The sequence below is a fragment of the Dipodomys merriami genome, unplaced genomic scaffold, assembly GCF_024711535.1.
Source record: "Dipodomys merriami isolate MVZ:Mamm:240054 unplaced genomic scaffold, mDipMer1.0.p SCAF_1, whole genome shotgun sequence".
NCBI lineage: Eukaryota > Metazoa > Chordata > Mammalia > Rodentia > Heteromyidae > Dipodomys > Dipodomys merriami.
The window spans coordinates 45,814,122-45,834,549 of record NW_027202270.1 but is presented as its reverse complement, the minus strand read 5'-3'; the positions used below and the strand labels follow the sequence as shown (position 1 = coordinate 45,834,549).

Genomic DNA, 20,428 nt, shown 5'->3' with positions numbered 1-20,428 from the left:
TGGGGCTTGAACACAGGGCCTGAAGTCTGTGTCTGAGCCTCTTCTGTGCTCAAGGCTAGCACTCTATGACTTGAGCCACAGTGCCACCTTGGGCTTTTTCTGTTTATATGGTACTGAGGAATTGAACCCAGGGCTTCATTCTTGCTAGGGAAGCACTCTACCCAGCCCTGCCTGTTAATTTTTTGGTCCTACCATAATTCATTTATGTGATGACTTATGAGTAGCTCTAAAAGTATAATACAGAAAAAATAAACCAGATAGTCTACAAATTATTAGATACAAAAATCTTATTCCAGAACTCATTACTCATTAAAATGAATAGGAAGCAGTATCACTTATCACTTAAAGGTATCTCAACTCATTTGTATTTATTTTTCATCCATTTGTTAATTTTTCATTGTTCACTCACTCATTCAATATGACTATCAGGCATTAAGCTAACAAATAAGACAGATTTTTTTTCTTGCATCTTTTTTGGGAGAAAAGGTAGAAATGGTGTTTGAACATGGGGCTTTGTACTTGCTAAGCAGGTTTTCCACCACCTGATTATGCCCCCAGCCCTTTTTTCTTTTAGTTACTTTTTAATGTCTTGTATTTTTACTAGCATGGTTTGGAAGGCAATCCCACTTATGCTTCCTATGTAGCTAGGAGGACAGCACCTATCATCATTGTGCCTATCTAGGCTGTTCTTGAACCATGATTTCCCACTTTCCACCTCTGAAATAACTAGTACGGACTTGAGTCACTGCATCTACACCAGAGTTTATTTTTAAACTTCCAACTCTAACTTCTGAAAGTACTTAGGATTTTTAAAATTATGTTTGTAGAAGTTAAAAATATATAAAACTAATATATAACATTTAATTTCACCTTTTCAATCTGCTGAACCACCACTGAGGCTATTCTGTCCAGAAGTAGACTACTGAGGTAGTTAGTTCTAGAAATAAAAGAGGCAACTCCAGAAATGTTTGTGTAATTAATTTCATCCATCAAATGCTGTAAAGTATCAATTGTTTCCTCAAGAAGTGATTCACAAAACCAGTCTCCTTTTATATATTTAAGTTCCTTCCAAAACATATGAAAATTGTTTCTTTCTTGTAATCTCTGAAGACCATGAAGATCTAATTTTTGAAGTAGTTTCAACTGTTTCCCAGTAATTCTAGCCGAACACCTGTGATCATACTGAATCCATCTTAAAATAGAAGAGGCAAAATCATCCAGTTCACTGAGGTGACACTGTGGTAAAACAGCTTCAATTCGGGATGTCCCCTCTTCACTTATGTGAGGAGAAGGAAGCATGGAAATGGCACAGACCAGAATGGAAACCTCACTTGGTATCACACTGACTTTCAAAGAACTATAAAGGGAGAAAAAGAATAAGATAAATACATCAGCAACAAGAAACAAAATATATATGAAGCTACAAATTTAAATTTATTAAATCTCAGTTCTCAATTATATCAAATAGTAAAACACGGATAAAATTATTATTATTAGCTGGGTGCCAGTCGCTCACACCTGTAATCCTAGCTATTCAGGAAGCTGAGATCTGAGGATCCTGGTTCAAAGCCAGCCAGGCAAGAAAATCTGTGAGACTGTTACATCCAATAAATCACTCAGAAAACCGGAAGTGGCACTGTGGCTCAAGTGGTAGAGCACTAGCCTTGAGATGAAGAGCTGAAGGACAGCACCCAGGCTCAGAGTTCAAGCCCCAGGACTAGATAGACAGACAGACAGATAGATAGATAGATAGATAGATAGATAGATAGATAGATAGATAGATAGATAGATAGATAGATAGATAGATAGATAGATAGATAGATAGATAGATTATTCATTGATAGGTAAGGAAAGCTTAAAATAAAAATTAACTTAAAAAGAGTTCAATAAGTTCAATGATGGCAAGTCATGAAAGATGACTAACAGAATCCCCAGATGTACTAAAGAATGTTCTGAATTTTTTTTTTTTTTGGGGGGTCTGGTCGTGGGGCCTGAACTCTGGGCCTGGGCACTGTCACTCAGCTCTTCAGCTCAAAAGCACTCTACCACTTGAGCCACAGTGCCACTTCCAGATTTTTCTGCTTATGTGGTGCTTAGGAATCAAACCCAGGGCCTCATGCCTACAAGGCAAGCACTCTACCACTGAGCCACCTTTCCAGCCCTGTTCTGAATTTTTTTATGAAGAAACAAAAAGGATCAACTGTCAAAAGAATGTTTCTTGTGCCATTACTGAGGAAGGATTTGAACTCAATTTCTGGTAAGAACTATCAGGCTCTAGCATGACCTTGCAAAGGCCCTGATATACAGTGATCATTTGATATTGCTTCCCTTCTCGTGTCTAATATACAGAAAGTCCAATCTTAAAATACACACCTAACAGACGAGATTCTCTACTCCTCCTTTCCCAAATTCACATGGTAACTTTCCCACCACAAAGACAATAATTATCAAAACAGCAAATAACTGGGCATGGTGACACACACCTGTAATCCTAGCTACTCAGAAGCTGAGAGATCAGGAGGCTTTTAGTTCATGGTCAGCCTGAGGAAAAAGTGCAGGAGACTGCATCTCAGTCAGTAAGAAGCTAACCACAGTGGTTCACATCTGTCATCCCAGCCACATAGGAAGCATAAATAGGAACACCATGGTCCAGGACAGCACAGGTAAAAAACAAGATCCTATTCAAAAAGTAACAAAAGCAAAAGGAGCTGGAGACATAGCTCAACTAATAGAGGAACCCCCTAGCAACCACAAGACTCTAAGTCCAAACCACATTACCTCCAAATAAAAAAGAAACAAAACAACTGTAACAACAAATCAAAAACTAGGACTAGGAGTTTTTTAAGTATCTTTAGGTTCAGAAATAGGAAATAATCTAAATTAAACACAAATTTGAGTGACTTTGGAATTATTAAATTAGCATAGGAAAGTAATATTCAGTGCTAGCAAGGATACAATTTGATATAGGTATTTTCATTATTAACAAACTTTTCTTTTTAGTCTGTCAGTCATGAGACTTGAACTCAGGGCCTTGGCGCTGTCATTGGGCTTTTTTTTGCTCAAGGCTAGCACTCTACCACTGTGAGCCACAGTGCCACTTCTGTTTTTCTGGTGGTTAATTGGAGATAAATTTCACAGCTTTTTCTGCCTAAGGTGGCTTCAAACCATGATCTTCAGATCACAGCCTCCTGAGTAGCCACTGGTGCCCATTAGGGCCAGTGCTCCACCATTTGAGCCATAGCTCCAATTCTGGCTTTTTGGTGATTAATTGAAGATCTGAAGTATCTCACATGCTTTTTCTGCCTGGGCTGGCTTTGAATCGTGATCCTCAGATCTCAGCCTCTGAGTTTGAGTAGCTAGGATTACAGGTGTGAACCACAAATAATTATATCATTTTATATAAATCCATATCTAGTAATCTAAGAAATGATCTAAAATTTACTTAATTCAGGGGCTGGGAAGGTGGCTCAGTGGTAGAACGCTTGCCTTGCATGCATGAGGCCCTGGGTTCGATTCCTCAGCACCACATAAACAAAAAGAAAAAAGCCGGAAGTGGTGCTGTGGCTTAAGTGGTAGAGCGCTAGCCTTGAGCTGAAGAGCTGAGGGACAGTGCCTAGGTCCAGAGTTCAGGCCCCACGACCGAACCAAAAAAAGAAAAATTTACTTAATTCAGACACAAGTAATCACATACTACATGTTCCATTTACACAAAGTACCAAGCCAAAACAAACTCATAGTTAGAACAAGAAATAGTAGTTAATCCTGGGAATGAGAAAGAGGTAAGTATATTTTATTTGGGTTATCTTCATTAAGTTAAAGACAACAGACATGTTCTAGTATATGAACTCTCAATTTGCAGAGCTGCTTTCAGTAGGTACTAATAAAACATTTTTGTGATTTAGTTAGATTACATTCTTTTTGTGTATGGGGGGCTGGTCCTGCTGGTCCTGGGGCTTAAATTCAGGGACTGAGTGCTGTCCCTGAGCTTTTATGCTCAAGGCTACCTAGCACTCTACTACTTGAGCCACAGCTTAACTTCCAACTTTTTGGTGGTGAAATGGAGTTAAGAGTCTTGGGACTTTCCTGCCTGGGCTCAATCTGAACCATAATCCTCAGATCTAAGCCTCCTGAGTAGCTAGGACTAGTAGTAAAAGTCACTAGCACCTGGCACATTCCTTCTAATACCAAGTTGAAATTGCACACACTGAAGTAACTGTTTTGAGTGGTACTGGGGTTTGAACTTATGTCTCAAGCCTGGTGGGCAGGCACAAGCCATGCCCCTAGCCAAGGAAAGGTAATTATAAAACATGAAGCATCTACAATTTTTGTATAACTTCATTTAAAGTTTTCAAGTTGGGGGCTGGGAAGGTGGCTCAGTGGTAGCGTGCTTGCCTTGCATGCATGAGGCCCTGGGTTTGATTCTTCAGCACCACATAAGCAGAAAAAGCCGGAAGTGGCGCTGTGGCTCAAATGGTAGAGGGCTAACCTTGAGCTGAAGAGCTGAGGGACAGTGCCCAGGCCCAGAGTTCAGGCCCACAACAGACAAAAAAAAAAAAAAAAGTTTTCGAGTTGGGCTGGGAAGGGGGCTCAGAGGTAGAGCGCTTGCCTTGCATGCATGAGGCCCTGAGTTCGATTCCTCAGCACCACATAAGCAAAAAAGAAAAAAGCTGGAAGTGGCGCTGTGGCTTAAGTGGTAGAGTGCTAGCCTTGAGCTGAAGAGCTGAGGGACAGCGCCCAGGCCCAGAGTTCAGGCCCCACGACTGGACCCAAAAAAAGTAAAAAATAAAGTTTTCAATGTTAGTCAATGACCCAAAAATACTTTCAGTGGAGCTGGGAGTACAATAGAGTGGTAGAGTGCTTGCCTAGCATGCATCAGGCCCTTGGTTCAATCCTCAGTACCACAAAAGAAAAAGAAAGCTTTTTTTTGTTGTTGTTGTTGGTCATGGGGCTTGAACTCTGGGCTTGGATGCTGCCCTTGCACTCTTCAGCTCAAGGCGTGTGCTCTACCACTTGAGCTACAGTGCCACCTCCAGTTTTCTAATGGTTTATTGGAGGTGAGAGTCTCACAGACTTTACCATCAGGGCTGGCTTTGAATCATGATCCTCAGATCTCAGCCTCCTGAGTAGCTAGGATTATAGGCATAAGCCACAGGTGCCTGTCTTGTGACAAAGTTTTAAATTATAAAGATACATCAGGACTCCTACTACTTAGATTTCACTATTTCTAGTCACAGAAAAGATGAAGAAGCAATAAGTATGCATATAATCATCTTAATAATAACCAAGCCATTTCTGCTAAACTTTCATCTGATAAAACATTAGTTCTTTTTCTTTAGTTCAAATCCTTCTTAATCCTGAGTGTATCAATTTATGATACAAATCCTTTTGACTGTAGTTGAGTCTCTCATGCCTGCTCTTTCAGAAATCATAATATGAAATTAAATTAGTAATGGAAAATGGAGGGGAAAAAGATTAATCTGAACCTATTAAACCTATTAAACTATTAAACTATTAAAAGTCAATCTGGCCGGGCGCTGGTGGCTCACGCCTGTAATCCTAGCTACTCAGGAGGCTGAGATCTGAGGATCGCGGTTCAAAGCCAGCCCGGGCAGGAGAGACCGTGAGACTCCTATCTCCAATAAACCACCAGAAAACCGGAAGTGGCGCTGTAGCTCAAGTGGTAGAGCACTCGCCTTGAGCTGAAGAGCTGAGGGACAGCGCTCAGGCCCAGAGGTTCAAGCCCCACGACCGACAAAAAAAAAAAAAAAAAAAAAAAAAAAAGTCAATCTGATTTGAATCTCATTTCAGTTACAGAATCTTCTTTTTTTCCTGCACTAGAGATTGAACCCAGACCTCATGCATACTAGTAAAGCACTATATTACTGAACTACATCCTTAGTCCCCATTCTAACTTAAAATAAAAATATTTAATGGAAAATCATAATTTTAGCCTAATAAAAACTCAACAGAAAACTGGATAATTTTCTAACTGTAATGCAAATGCTATATCCATAGGAAATAATATAATTTTAAATAACAAAGGGAAAATTCTATGTGAAAATACCTTTTTTTACTAACATCATCACTTTATATTGTGTGTATGTGTGTAAACATGTGTGTATATGTGTGTGTGTGTGTGTGTTTGAGAGAGAGATTCTATACATTGAACAGAAACACACACGTAATAGACAGGCACTCTACCACTGAGGCACAGCTACTAAATTTTGCCTCTAAAAGTTTTAGCAACTCTGTACATTAAACCAAACAGCTGACATTGTGGCTCAAGTGGTACTGTATCAGCCAAGTCAGCAAGTCACCCAAGCAAAGGTCCAGTACTGGTAGAAAACCAAAACACAAACTGCTGGACTGGAGGTATAGCTCATGTGGTAAAGTGCTAGCCATTAGCAGAAAACCAAGTGAATGTCAGAGGTCAGAGTTTAACTGCCATTACCAGAAAAAAGAAATTGCGGCTAAATTAGAAAATTCAGTTGAATGAAATATTTCTTTTTTTTTTCTTAATTCAGTACTAGGAATTGAACCCAGGACCTCTAGTTTGCTAGACAAATATTCCATTTAAGGTGTACCATCAGCCCATAAATACTTCTATTAATCTTACCTAAGCAGTAAGTCTCTTAGTTTCACAAACAGCTCCTTACTTTGAAACTGTAGAAATATCAATGCTTGAGTTATCCTCAATAACTCTAGAGGCTTATAGTTATCCAAATATTTATGCAGAATGGAAGCAATTCTAAAGAGAACAACAGAACATTTATTATAACCAGTTCATTTACTTATTTATCAAACATTCACAGAAAGCATTCATGACAGCTGCTCTAAGCTGGAGAAACAGCAATGAATGAGACAAGATTTTCTGCTCTTCCAGAATTATCTCAACATGATAGAAATTTAAACAACTAAAATTAATGAAATAAGATCATCAATAAAGTACTAATAAAATGTTCAATTATAAATAGTAAGAGTTAAAACTTTTAGTTTCAAAGTAAAATACATATCAGGACATCAAATTTTAGATCCCTTCCCTAACAAAAATCTCTTATCAAACGTTATAAACAATTAGCAAAAGTCCTTTATTTTCTTCCCTAAATCCACAAAGCAGAGCTATTCCCAGCACAGTCCCATCCTCAAAGAAAAGTAATGGGAAATACTAAAAGGCAGTAAGTTGAGGGGAACAAGAAATGTTTCTTTTTCTATCTCTCCTTACTTTAACCTTAAAGTACTAAAATTAACCCTGGCAAAAACTGTAATCCTAGCTACTCAGGAGGCTGAGATCTGAGGATCGTAGTTCAAAGCCAGCCCGGATAGGAAAGTCCATGAGACTCTTATCTCCAATAAACCATCAAAAAACCGAAGTAGTGCCATGGCTCAAATGGTAGAGCACTAGCCTTGAACTGAAGAGCTGAAGGACAGCGCCTAGGCCCAGAGTTCAAGACCCATGACCAACAAAAATAAAATAAATAAATAAGGAATCAGTTGAAGGAAATGGAAGAGAAGGAATATTAAAATAAAGGACCACATTATAATAAAATATACATATATAATTTTGCAATATATATATGTGTATATTTTTTTAATTCTATAGATTTTCTCCTTAAATCTCCAGTGATAACACAAGCCAATATATGGCATTATGGCTACAAGGTAACATTGTGATGGAACAATTCAAGTTCATATAAGTTGTTACCTGTTCTGTAGAAACATTATTATGGTGCTCTGCTTGAGAATAATAGTAGTAAATAAAATGAAAGCTGCCATAAATGGTTTTGATAACTCTAGTGTGAAATAACAAATCTTAACATAAATTAATGCCTTGAGGGAAAATTCCTTATTTCTTCAAAGAAACAATTATAGAAGACAGTTACTCATAAGTAACAACTAAACAATATGAACTTCAGGAAACTCTACTTTTTAATCAAATGTGAGTTTCTGCTTTCCATAGCTTCCATTGCTCCCACCACTGCCAAGGCTTGCTGGCTGGTCAGCTCCTCTGACATCAATAACATAGTTGACTGAAGTCTAGAAGAATTAGAATTAAAATTAGAATTAGCTTGAAAAACTGAAAAATTGCTTTATCAATAAAACAATTATTGGGTAATTAGACAGGAAAAGAAATAAACAGGAGGGCCTGGGAAGATGGCTCAGTGGTAGAGCGCTTGCCTTGCATGCCTGAGGCCCTGGGTTCGATTCCCCAGTACCACATAAGCAAAAAGAAAAGAGCCGGAAGTGGCGCTATGGCTCAAGTGGTAGAGCACTAGCCTTGAGCTAAAGAGCTGAGGGACAGCGCCCAGGCCCAGAGTTCAGGCCCCACGACTGGACCTAAAATAAATAAAGAAAGAAATAAAGGAAAGAAATAATATAGATAAAATTGAATTCCTTTGTAATTCTAATTTTCTCATTCTAACTCCCCACATATTTGGGGTTAATATAAAACATTAAATAAAGAAAAGTAGTTACCTTCCAAGTAATTAAGGTCCCAGTATAATCTAATATTATACTGTTTAATTAAAAACCAGAACTTTGCTGGAAAGCGAGAGAAAAGATGAGACTGCTCAAAAAGTAATATACTAATTGCCTAATTTATGTAACTATAGTCCCTCTGTATATCACCTTTACAATAATGATAAAAACAAAAACAAAAAACAAAAAACAGAATTATGTGTTGGGAGCTGGTGATTTATGCCTGTAATCCAAGCTACTCAGGAAGCTGAGATCTGAGATTATGCAGGCATTAAACTCGGTGAGTCTCTTACCTCTAATCAACCACCAAAAATTGTAGAAGTGGAGTTGTTGCTCAAAGTGGTAAAGTGATAGCATTGAGCACAAAAGCTTAGGGAAAATGTCCAGGCTCTAAGTTCAAGCCCCTAGACACACACACACACACACACACACACACACACACACACACACACACACACACACACACACACACACACACACACACACACACACACACACACACACACACACACACACGGGCTAGGAAGGTGGCTCAGTAGTAGAGTGCTTGCCTTGCATGCATGAGGCCTGGGTTCAATTCCTCAGCACCACATAAGCAGAAAAAGCACACACACACACACACACACACACACACACACACACACACACACACACACACACACACACACACACACACACACACACACACACACACACACACGGGCTAGGAAGGTGGCTCAGTAGTAGAGTGCTTGCCTTGCATGCATGAGGCCTGGGTTCAATTCCTCAGCACCACATAAGCAGAAAAAGCACACACACACACACACACACACACACACACACACACACACACACACACACACACACACACACACACACACACACACACACACACACACACACACACACACACACACACACACACACACACACACACACACACACACACACACACACACACGGGCTAGGAAGGTGGCTCAGTAGTAGAGTGCTTGCCTTGCATGCATGAGGCCTGGGTTCAATTCCTCAGCACCACATAAGCAGAAAAAGCTGGAAGTGGTGCTGTAGCTCAAGTGGTCAAGTGCTAGCCTTGAGCTGAAGAGTTGAGGGCCAACGCCCAGGCCCAGAGTTCAGGCCCATGACTGACCAAAAAAAAAAAAAAAAAAAAAAAAAAACCCACCCAGAATTCTGTATGAAGAAAATGTAAAGTACTTCAACGAAAGCTATTGATCAATAGGGCACTATGGGAAGAGAAAGCAATAGAAAGGGTTATAATGAGCAAAACATGATAAATGTATGTCAGAAACACCATGGTGAAGCCCCTTGGTGCAGTTAATACACAATTGAAAAAAAAAGACAGGAAAGTAAAAGAGACTCCAATAAGGGTCAGAGGAGATACCAGCAAAAAAGAGGAGGGCTAACAAACAGAATATGAATGTATATAGTTGAAGGAGTTTATCTGCATGTATGAAAATAGAACAATGGAATCTGTTGAAATTTTTTAAGAAAGGGAAGTGGGATAAAGAAGAGTGATGTGAGGTTGGTCAGGATACATACACAATGTATGGAAGTGTAAGGAAATGTTACAATGAAAGCTCTTCGTATAACTAATATATGCTAATTAATATTTTAAAAGTAAAAACAGAGACAGAGGGCTGGGAAGATGGCTAAGTGGTAGAGTGCTTGCCTTGCATACATGAGGCCCTGGGGTCGATTCCCAGCATCACACAAGAAGAAAAAGCTGGAAGAGGCACTGTGTGGCTCAAGTGGTAGAGTGCTAGTCTTGAGCTGAAGAGCTGAGGGACAGCACCCAGGCCCAGAGTTCAGGCCCCATGACCAACAACAACAACAACAAAAGTGTAAAACCCAGCTTTTTCCCAAAGCATTTCTCAACCACATTTGTCTTTCACATCTGTACTCACAACACCTACCGCATATACACTGATTTTAGTACCTAATAGAAGCTATGCTGTACTATAATGATATTTATATATGTTATTTCTAATTCCAATAAGAGTACATGTAATTAGTAAACTTACTTTTCTCCTAATTGAAATATATTCCTTGAAAACAGGAACCTCCTGAGCACAAGTCATCAGCACCCAACCCTGCTTTTTTATTTTCTCTTTTGTCAGTTGTGAGGCTTGAACTTGAGACCTGGGTGTTGTCCCTGACCTCTTTTGCTCAAGACTAGCACTCTACCACTTTGAGCCATAGCACCACTTCCGGTTTCCTAGTGGTTAAATGTAGATAAAATCTCACAGACTTTCCAGTCCAAGCTGGCTTTGAGCCACAATCCTCAGATCTCAGCCCCCTGAGAAGCTAGAATTACAGGTATGAGCCACTAGCACCTGGCTAGCCAATTTTGTTTTTTTTTTTGCCAGTGCTGGGGCTTGAACTAAGTGCCTAGGCACTGTTCCTGAGCTGCTTTGCTCAAGACTAGCACTCAACCACTTGAACCACAGTGGTACTTCCAGCTTTTTTGTTTATGTGGTACTGAGGAATCAAACCCAGAGCTTCATGCATGCTAGGCAAGCACTTTACCACTAAGCCAACTTCCAAGCCCAGGCCATTTTTTTTTAATAGTGTATATCAATTTTATAAAGGAGGGTCATTATATTTCTATGTATGCATATATATATATATATATATTTATTTATTTATTTATTTATTTTTTTTTTTTTTGTTGTTGGTCATGGGCCTTGAACTCTGGGCCTGGGCGCTGTCCCTCAGCTCTTCAGCTCAAGGCGAGCGCTCTACCACTTGAGCTACAGCGCCACTTCCGGTTTTCTGGTGGTTTATTGGAGATAGGAGTCTCACGGTCTCTCCTGCCCGGGCTGGCTTTGAACCGCGATCCTCAGATCTCAGCCTCCTGAGTAGCTAGGATTACAGGCGTGAGCCACCAGCGCCCGGCTGTATGCATATATTTTGAACCAATTCAAACCTCTTATAAAATGGAATAATCATCCAGTTTCTATACAAACTCAATATATACCCCTAAATTTTTTCAAATAATTCAATGGATTCCTAAAAAAAATTTATAAGTAATCATGTAGATTCTTCAGCTCTTAGAACCCCTACTTAAATGAATTTACACTAAGGAGGCTGTGGCAGAAGGTTACTATGTTCCAAACTAGTCTAGTCTGGTCTACATAGTAAAATCATCACAAAAAGAAAAAAAAAATGAAAAAGAAAGGAAAAGGCAAGACAAAATAAGAAAGACTACCATAATTCTAAATATCCTATACAGTTGTAGGCTGACTAGAGAAATCTTATGCTGTGTGTCATATCCAATCAATCAACTTAGGAAGTGTTAATTTCACGTGTCAGTAATATTTATATATTAATGTTACATTTGTTCATCTTCATATAACAAGAACAGTATTTCTATATCTACCATATCCAACAAAACTGCATTTTTTTGGTGCCAGTCTGGGACTTGAACTCAGGGCCTGGGTGCCATTCCTGAGCTTCTTTGCTCAAGGCTAGCACTTTATCACTTGTCCAACAGCTCTACTTTTGACATTTACTAGGTAGGGAATATTATGCCTGTGTTAACTCCAGTCACATGGCCTAGGAAAGGAGAATAAATTGGTTGAGCACCAGAGATTTATTGACCACCTTTTAAAATATAATAGTACATTAAGAGTTGAAGATGCAAATAAGAATTATCAAAAAAAATTAATTTGGAGCTGGAAATGTGGCTTAGTGTTACAGTGTTTGCCTGCCCGGCATGAAGCCCTGGGTTCAGTTTCTCAGTACTACTTAAACAGAAAAGGTCAGAAGTGGCACTGTGGCTGAAGTAACAGCGTGCTAGCCTTGAGCAAAAGAAGCTCAGGGACACTGCCCAGGCCCTGAGTTCAAGCCCCAAGACTGGCAAAAAAAAAAAAAAAAATTAATTTGAAATGCTAGTATACATCTGTAATATTAGCTATTTGGGAAGCTTAGGCAGAAAGATAGCTGGTTTGAAGGCAGCCTAGGGTCCTTAGCAAGTTCCAAGTCAGCCTGAGCTATGTTGTGGGACTTGACATAGAACAGAAGTAAAAATAATAAATAAATTAAAATTTAATGAAAAGATTCAGAGACAGCTTTGTTGGTATAGCACAGGCATGGCATGTGAAAGACCCTAGTTTCGATCCTCAGAACTACACTTTTTAAATTAAAATAATAAAATAAAAACAAAGAGCTAAGCAGTGAGGATTATTTGATTTTTGTTCCTTCTAGAGATAAAGAGGCCTAAGCATGAAAGCTGTATATATTCCTACCAGGAAAAGTAAAGCATTTGAAACTGAACTTACCGTTTCTTTTCTTCAGGTCCTGCTATTGGTCCCAATGTGACAAACAATTTTACAAAGTTATCAGGGTGATCAGACAGAGAAATCATCTCTGATAGCCTCTTTTTAGCCATTATAGTAAATTCAAAACTATGGAACTGCAGAACTTGATAGAAACCAAGTATTTTACTGATAGAATCCAAATTAAGGTGGTTTATATTGCTTAAAAACACTTTATTACATTTCTCTAATAGTGGATAATAACTATGTTTAACATTTCGAAGAAACTGAACTATTCTTCTTGAAACATTGACATTGGAAGCATCTACAGTGTCAAAAAGTAGCTCTGCTTTTTTCACTAATTGTTCTTGAAAACACCGTGATATTAAAGCAGATATGCTGACCATCAAGACAGACAAGGACCTGAAGAAGAAAAATGACAAAGATTTTACATTATTGAACAAAACTGATCAATTCTAGAACTAAATATCTAGACCTGAAAAAGTAGTAGTAAACATATTGTTTTCTATCATAATTTTTTTCTTTTAAATATTAGTGGGACTTGAATTCAGATTTCTCAGTGATCACATGCTTTAGAGAAAAACAGTGAAATAAACCAGATGCTGGTGGCTCCTATCTGTAATCCTAGGTACTCAGTAAGCTGAGATCTGAGGATCACAATTTGAAGTAAGCCCAGGCAGGCAAAATTTTTTATCTCCAATTAAAATAGCCAAAAATGGAGTTGTGGCTCAAGTGGTAACACACCAGCCTTGAGCAAAAAAGCTCCAGGAAAACACCCAGGCCCTGAGTTCAAGCCCTATGGATCAGTACAAAAAAGAAAAGAAAAGAAAAGAAAGAAACAATATTTTTCATTAAATATATAAAATACTTCAATCTATAAATAAAACTACTTGATGTTAAGAATTCTGGTGAAATTCACTCAGAAATCAAATTGGACCATCAGTCTATGAATATTATATTAAAAATCTCATTTTGTATCTTTTTAGAAGCTGACTTTCTTTTTTTTTTCTTTTTTTTTTAGGGGGGGTCCAATCGTGGGGCCTGATCTCTGGGCCTGGGCGCTGTCCCTCAGCTCTTCAGATCAAGGCTAGCACTCTACCACTTGAGACACAGCGCCACTTCTGGCTTTTTTCTTTTTGCTTATGTGGTGCTAAGGAATCGAACCCAGGGCCTCAGGCATGCAAGGCAAGCGCTCTACCACTGAGCTACCTTCCCAGCCCTAGAAGTTGACTTTCTTGTATCTTTTCTGTGTATAAGCAAAGTCTTAGCAAAATGTTTGTTACTAGCAAATGATTGCATAATTCTTAGTATTTCATGGTAGACTAAAATCAATATATAACAGTAAGAGTTTAAAAAACATGGAGTGACACTATTTCTTCACTCAATAAACATTTAAGAAGCATTAAAAATCTCAGACTAGTCACATATCTCAATAATACTGTGTTGCATTTTATAAAATATAAAATGCAAAGTATTACCATCACTGCTTTATAGACAAACTTTCAAGAGGAAAATTAGTCATAGATGGACTTTTGAGACTTAATTAGACAAAACTAAGATTGGCAAATCTGTATCTACATCCAAAGCTCAGCACCTTTTATACTCCAACAGAAAATGTCTAAATCAATTTACCTTAAATCCTTTATGGTTTCTAAGTTCCTATTTACAATAGCAGCTATTTCTCCCATTAATGGACTACAGTACAAATGCTGATCTGCTAGGCATGTGGAAAACAGTGACAGCACATTCATATCAAACCTATTAAAGGAAATAAAAAAAATTAGATCATTAGCCAGGTGCCAGTGGCTCATGCTATAATCCTAGCTACTCCCGGAAGGAAAGTCTGTGAGACTCTTATCTCCCAATTAACCACCAGAAAACTGGAAGTGGCGCTGTAGCTCAAGTGATACAGTGCTCACCTTGAGCTGAAGAGCTTAGGGACCAGTGCCCAGGCCCAGAGTACAAACCCCACAACTGACAAAAATAAATAAATAAAAAGTAGGTCATTAACATTTACTCTTTCTTTCTTTTTTTTTTTTGTCTTTTCTTTTTTGGTACTGTGGATCGAACCCAGGACGTTGCACTTGCTAGGCAAGCGCTTTGCCACTGAGCTACATCCCAGCCCTACTCTTTTTTTTTATAAACGTTTTTCTTTTTTTTTTTTTTTTTGCCAGTCATGGGCCTGAACTCTGGGCCTGGGCGCTGCCCCTCAGCTCTTCAGCTCAAGGCTCGCACTCTACCACTTGAGCCACAGCGCCACTTCTGGCTTTTTCTGCTTATGTGGTGCTGAGGAATCGAACCCAGAGCCTCATGCATGCAAGGCAAGCACTCTACCACTGAGCCACCTTCCCAGCCCTAAACGTATTTTTTTATTGTGAAAATACTGTACAGAGGGGTTACAATTACATGGGCAAGATAATGAGTACATTTCTTATCAAGCATTGTAGCCTCCTCCTTTGTTTCCCTTACCCATCCTTTCGAATCCTCCACCCCCCACCCCTCCCCACCAAAGTTGTAAAGTTCGTTTTTTGACAAACGACTTGTACATCTCATTGTTGCAATGGGTCCTCCTGTATCCCTGTTTTAACGATTTGTTTTTTCCCTTCCCCTCCACATATACCAACATCAAATACAGTGAAAGCAGGGGTTATACCATGGGGGAGGGACATACAAAGCAACAAAGACATAATCTTATAAATATAACATTTACTCTTAATTAAAACATGATGCAGTAGAAAATAAAAGGTAAAGGATGACAATAACCAAGAAGTATTGTACTCATAACCTCATATATGGAATTGTAACTCCTTTGTACAACTAAGTAATAATAATAATAATAATAATAAAACCAGTAAGCTGGGTACTAGTGGCTTATACATATAATACTAGCTACTCAGGAGACTGAAATCTAAGAATGATAGCATGAAGCCAGTCTGGGCAGGAAAGTCCATGAGACTCCTATCCCCAATAAACTACCAGAAAACCAAAAGGGATGCCATGACTCAAAGTGGTAGAGCACTAGTAGCCTTAAGCAAGAACTCACAGACAAGCCAGGCACCGGTGGCTCACGCATATAATCCTAGCTACTCAGAAGGCTGAGATCTGAGGATCTCAGTTCAAAGCCAGACCGGGCAGGAAAGTCCATGAGACTCTTATCTCTAATAAACCACTAGAAAACCGGAAGTGGCACTGTGGCTCAAGTGGGAGAGCGTTGCCTTGAGCTGAAGAGCGCAGGGACAGTGCCCAGGCCCAGAGTTCAAAGCCCCACGACTGACCAAAAAAAATCCCCAAAACTCAGTGTCAGGCCCTGAGTTCAAGACCATGATCAACAAAAAAAAGCCAGTGGTAGTTCATTTGGGAAAGCACTAGCCTTGAGTAAAAAAAGTTATAGCGCCCAAACCCAGAGTGCAAGCCACTGTATTGACATCAAAAACAAGAGGGAAAAAAGAGAGAGAAGGAGGGAGGGAGAGAGAGAAAGAGAGAGAGGAAAAAAATAACTATCTTAGATTAGAACTTTTTTTTTTGTCCATTGTGGAGCCTGAACTCTGGGCCTGGGCGCTGTTCCTCAGCTCTTCAGCTCAAGGATAGCACTGTACCCACTTAAGCCACAGTGCCACTTTCAGCTTTTTCTGTTTATGTGATGCTGAGGAATCACACCTAGGGCCTCCACTACTGAGCCACCTTCCCAGCCCCTAGAAGTAACATTTTTATTGCCTTTTCTGTGAAATCTCACTGTAAGAGTTCATTATGGTAACTCTAAAAAAGATAATTGTGATGTTAGATAATGAATTTATAGTACTTACCTTTCCAGTCTCTCCCATGCTTCTGTTACTAGTGCTTCAACTATCGGATCATGGGCCTCAACTGCAAATCTCAAGAAAAACATGAGAAAATAATTTTCCATATATAAATATTTTAAAACAATTAAAACTAGAGAGATGGGTGACAATGTTGTCAGATACTTTGTACTCATACTGTTTTGTAGAATGGGAACTTCTTTGTACAACTACTTGAAGATAACTTAAAAAAAATTTAAATAATAATTAAAACTACACTTAGCAAAGTATATTATATACATATATGAAAATATTCATGAAACTCATTATTTTATACAATTTATAAGCCAATTAAAATAATACTACAAATATTTAAAATCACATGCAAGCTATATATATCAGGCATCCCATCACTCAGGAGGTTGAGGCTGGAGAATCTAGAGTTCAAGGCCAGCCTGGGCTACATAGTAAGACCCTGTCTCAACAATATGCTGAGCTGGGTGCCAGTGGCTCAGGCCTGTAATCCTGGCTACTTAGGAGGCTGTGATATGAGGATCACGGTTCAAAGCCAGTTGGACAGAAAAGACTGTGAGACTCTTATCTCCAATTAACCATCAAAAAGCCAGAAGTAGAGCTGTGGATCAACTGGTAGAGTGCTAGCCTTGAGCTCAGGAACAATACCCAAGCCCTGAGTTTGAGTTTAAACACAGGACCAGCACCAAAAAAAAGGCATATTAAAATGCACTTTATACGGTATTTTCACAATTTAAAAAACTTAATAATAAAAAAGATGCACTTTATTAGCTTCTGATTTGTTATTAGGCATTAATCTGAAGTCTAAGTTAGGAGCTAGTAACTCAGGAAACTTAAGGATTTGGGTTCAAAGCCAACCTAGAAATACAAATTTCAAGCTGGGCATTGGAGTCTAAAACCTATAATCCCTGCTACTCACAAAGTTGAGATCTGAGTACTGAGGTTTGAAGTCAGCCCAGGCAAGAAAGTCCCTGTGAGACTCTTCTTTTTTTTAATAAGATTTTATTGTGAAAATACTGTTTAGAGGGGTTACAATCACATGAGCAAGGTAATGAGTACATTTCTTATCAAGTATTGTTGCCTCCTCCTTTGTTTTTCCCCTACCATCCCTTCCCTCCCATCTCCAAGACTACATTCCCCCTACCCCCACCCCCACACCCCTGCCTAAATTGTAAATTTCGTTTTTTGACATAATGTCTTATACATCTCATTGGAAGGTGGCTCAGTGGTAGAGTGCTTGCCTTGCAGGCCTGAGGCCCTGGGTTCGATTCCTCAGCACCACATAAAAAAAAAAAGAAAAGAAAAAAGCCGGAAGTGGCGCTGTGGCTCAAGTGGTAGAGGCTAGCCTTGAGCTGAAGAGCTGAGGGACAGCACCCAGGCCCAGAGTTCAGGCCCCACGACCGGACCCCCCCCCCCCAAAAAAATCAATGTCTGCAATGGGTCAACCTGTATCCCTATTTAACCAATTTGTTTTTTCCCTTCAGCTCCCCAAATTATACCAAAGTCAAATACAGTGAAAACGGGTTATATCGTGGGGGGGGAGGGACATACAAAGTGACAAAAAAATCACGTGATACCTTATAAATACATTGTTAGAAACAATAGCAAGAAAGAAAAAAACACTTGTATCCTTATCTTGGGGCTCATTTCGCTTAACATCATCTTATCTGACCTTTTCTGCTTGTCTCAGATATATACTAGTTATTGCAAATAAGGGAAACCATGGGACCTATATTTCTTTGCGAATGGATCAAGAAAATGTGGTATATATACACAATGGAATTCTATGCCTCCATCAGAAAGAATGACATTGCCCCATTCGTTAGGAAATGGAAAGACTTGGGGAAAAAAAATTATATTAAGTGAAGTAAGCCTGTGAGACTCTTATCTCCAATTAACCACCAAAAACCAGAAGTGGTGCTGTGGTTCGAAGTGTTAAAACTGCTAACCTTGAGTGAAAGAGCTCAGGTACAGCACACAGGCCTTAAGTTCAAGCTCTATGACCAATAAAAAAGAAAAAAGAAAAGAAACACAAACCCAAGAAACCTTTATCTCCAATTAAGAAAAAGCTGGTACACCAGTCAGAATGGCCCACATTCTAAATTCAGCTGATGACAATTGCTAGAGGGAATGTGGAGAAAGAGGAACCCTAATCCATTGCTGGTGGGAATGTACACTAATACAACCATTTTGGAAAGCAGTCTGGAGGTACCACAGAAAGCTAAATATAGACCTCCCCTATGACTCAGCCATACCACTCCTAGGCATCTACAAGAACCAGGAAACAAGTACACACCTCCATGTTCAATGCAGCACTGATCACAATAGCCAAGATATGGAAACAACCCAGATGCCCCACTACAGATGAGTGGATCCAAACATTGTGATACTTACATATAATGGCATTTGCAGGGAAGTGGATGGAACTACAGCAAATCATTTTGAGTGAGGTAAGCCAAGAGCAAAGAGACAAACAGCACATGGTCTCCCTGAGATGTGGATGCTAAAGCCAAAATGCAAGGAGATATGACAAAGTAAACAGGACTCAAGAAACAAAGGGCTTCCACTCATTTTGTCATATCATTGCTAAATGACTCCATGTTTTTGACGAAATATGTGAGATATATATATGTATGTAATATATATATATATGTATATATATATATATATATATATATATATGCACATACCTGAGGGAAGCTAGGAGGAGGACACAGAATCAGAGGGAAACAGGAAAACATACAAGAGGGGCCTATCAGCTGCACTGGACATTGAGGAAAATGAACTAAGCAACTCAAAGGCAGCAATGGGAGGGAGGGAATGAGGAACAGCTTACACTAAGCAAAAGGAAAGAAATGTAAATATCACCTGATATGGAAGAAATAGTTGTATTGTCAAAGCCCACAGAATTCATAAACTTTATAGAACATGAAAATGACAATTTGCCTTGTGAAGATTAAAATGTGTTTGTGACTATAACTATCACTACTCCACAATACTATGAAATATGTGAAATTTATGTAATCATCTAATCTCAATTAAAAAAAATTTTAAAAAGAAAAAGCTAGAAGTGAAGGTGTAACTCAAGTGGTAGAGCTTCAGCCTGGAATGAGAAAAACTAAGCAAGGGACTGGGAAGGTGGCTTTGTGGTAGAGTACAGCCTAACATGCATGAAGTATCACGTAAACAGAAAAGGCTGGAAGTGGCGTTGTGGCTCAAGTGGTAGAGTGCTAGCCTTGAGCAAAAGCCCTGAGCTAAATCCCCAGTACTGGCACAAAGCCTTGTTATCTTTAGCCAATCACATTTCTATAAAATTCCACAACAATCTAGTTTCATATAAACAAGTTAACAATTTCTACTATCAGATTGATTATGTTCTACTTCTGTTGTTGTTGTTGTTGTTGGTCACGGGGCTTGAATTCTGGGCATGGGTGCTGTTCCTCAGCTCTTCAGCTCAAGGCTAGCTAACTCTCTACCACTTGAGCCACAGCACCACTTCCAGTTGTCTGGTGGTTACTTGGAGATAAGAATGTCACAGACTTTTCTGCCCAGGCTGGCTTTGAACCACAATCCTCAGATATCAGCCTCCTGAGTAGCTAAGATTACAGATGTGAGCCACTGGTGCCTGGCCACATTCTAATTTTTATAATTCTAATGCTACTAATAAGTATTTACTAAATCTTCCAAATATCTTTTTTTTTTTTTTTGGGTCCGGTCATGGGGCCTGAACTCTGGGCCTGGGCTCTGTCCCTCAGCTCTTCAGCTCAAGGGTAGCGCTCTACCACTTGAGCCACAGCGCCACTTCCGGCTTTTTTCTTTTTGCTTATGTGGTGCTGGGGAATCGAACCCAGGGCCTCAGGCATGCAAGGC

The 20,428-nt window shown here is 39.2% G+C and overlaps 1 protein-coding gene across 4 annotated transcripts in view; it reads right to left on the bottom strand.

The window, feature by feature from the left end:
• Positions 1–20,428, bottom strand: part of Fastkd1 (FAST kinase domains 1) — a 41,099-nt gene that overhangs the window by 17,335 nt on the left and 3,336 nt on the right. For all 4 annotated transcript variants that reach the window (XM_070021398.1, XM_070021396.1, XM_070021399.1 and 1 more), the window contains exons 3-8: positions 16,553–16,621; positions 14,382–14,507; positions 12,753–13,151; positions 7,924–8,034; positions 6,617–6,748; positions 871–1,357 (exon numbers count right to left, since the gene is read on the bottom strand). In XM_070021398.1, the coding sequence (XP_069877499.1) occupies positions 871–1,357; positions 6,617–6,748; positions 7,924–8,034; positions 12,753–13,151; positions 14,382–14,507; positions 16,553–16,621 (1,324 nt within the window). The remainder of the gene's footprint in view (positions 1–870; positions 1,358–6,616; positions 6,749–7,923; positions 8,035–12,752; positions 13,152–14,381; positions 14,508–16,552; positions 16,622–20,428) is intronic.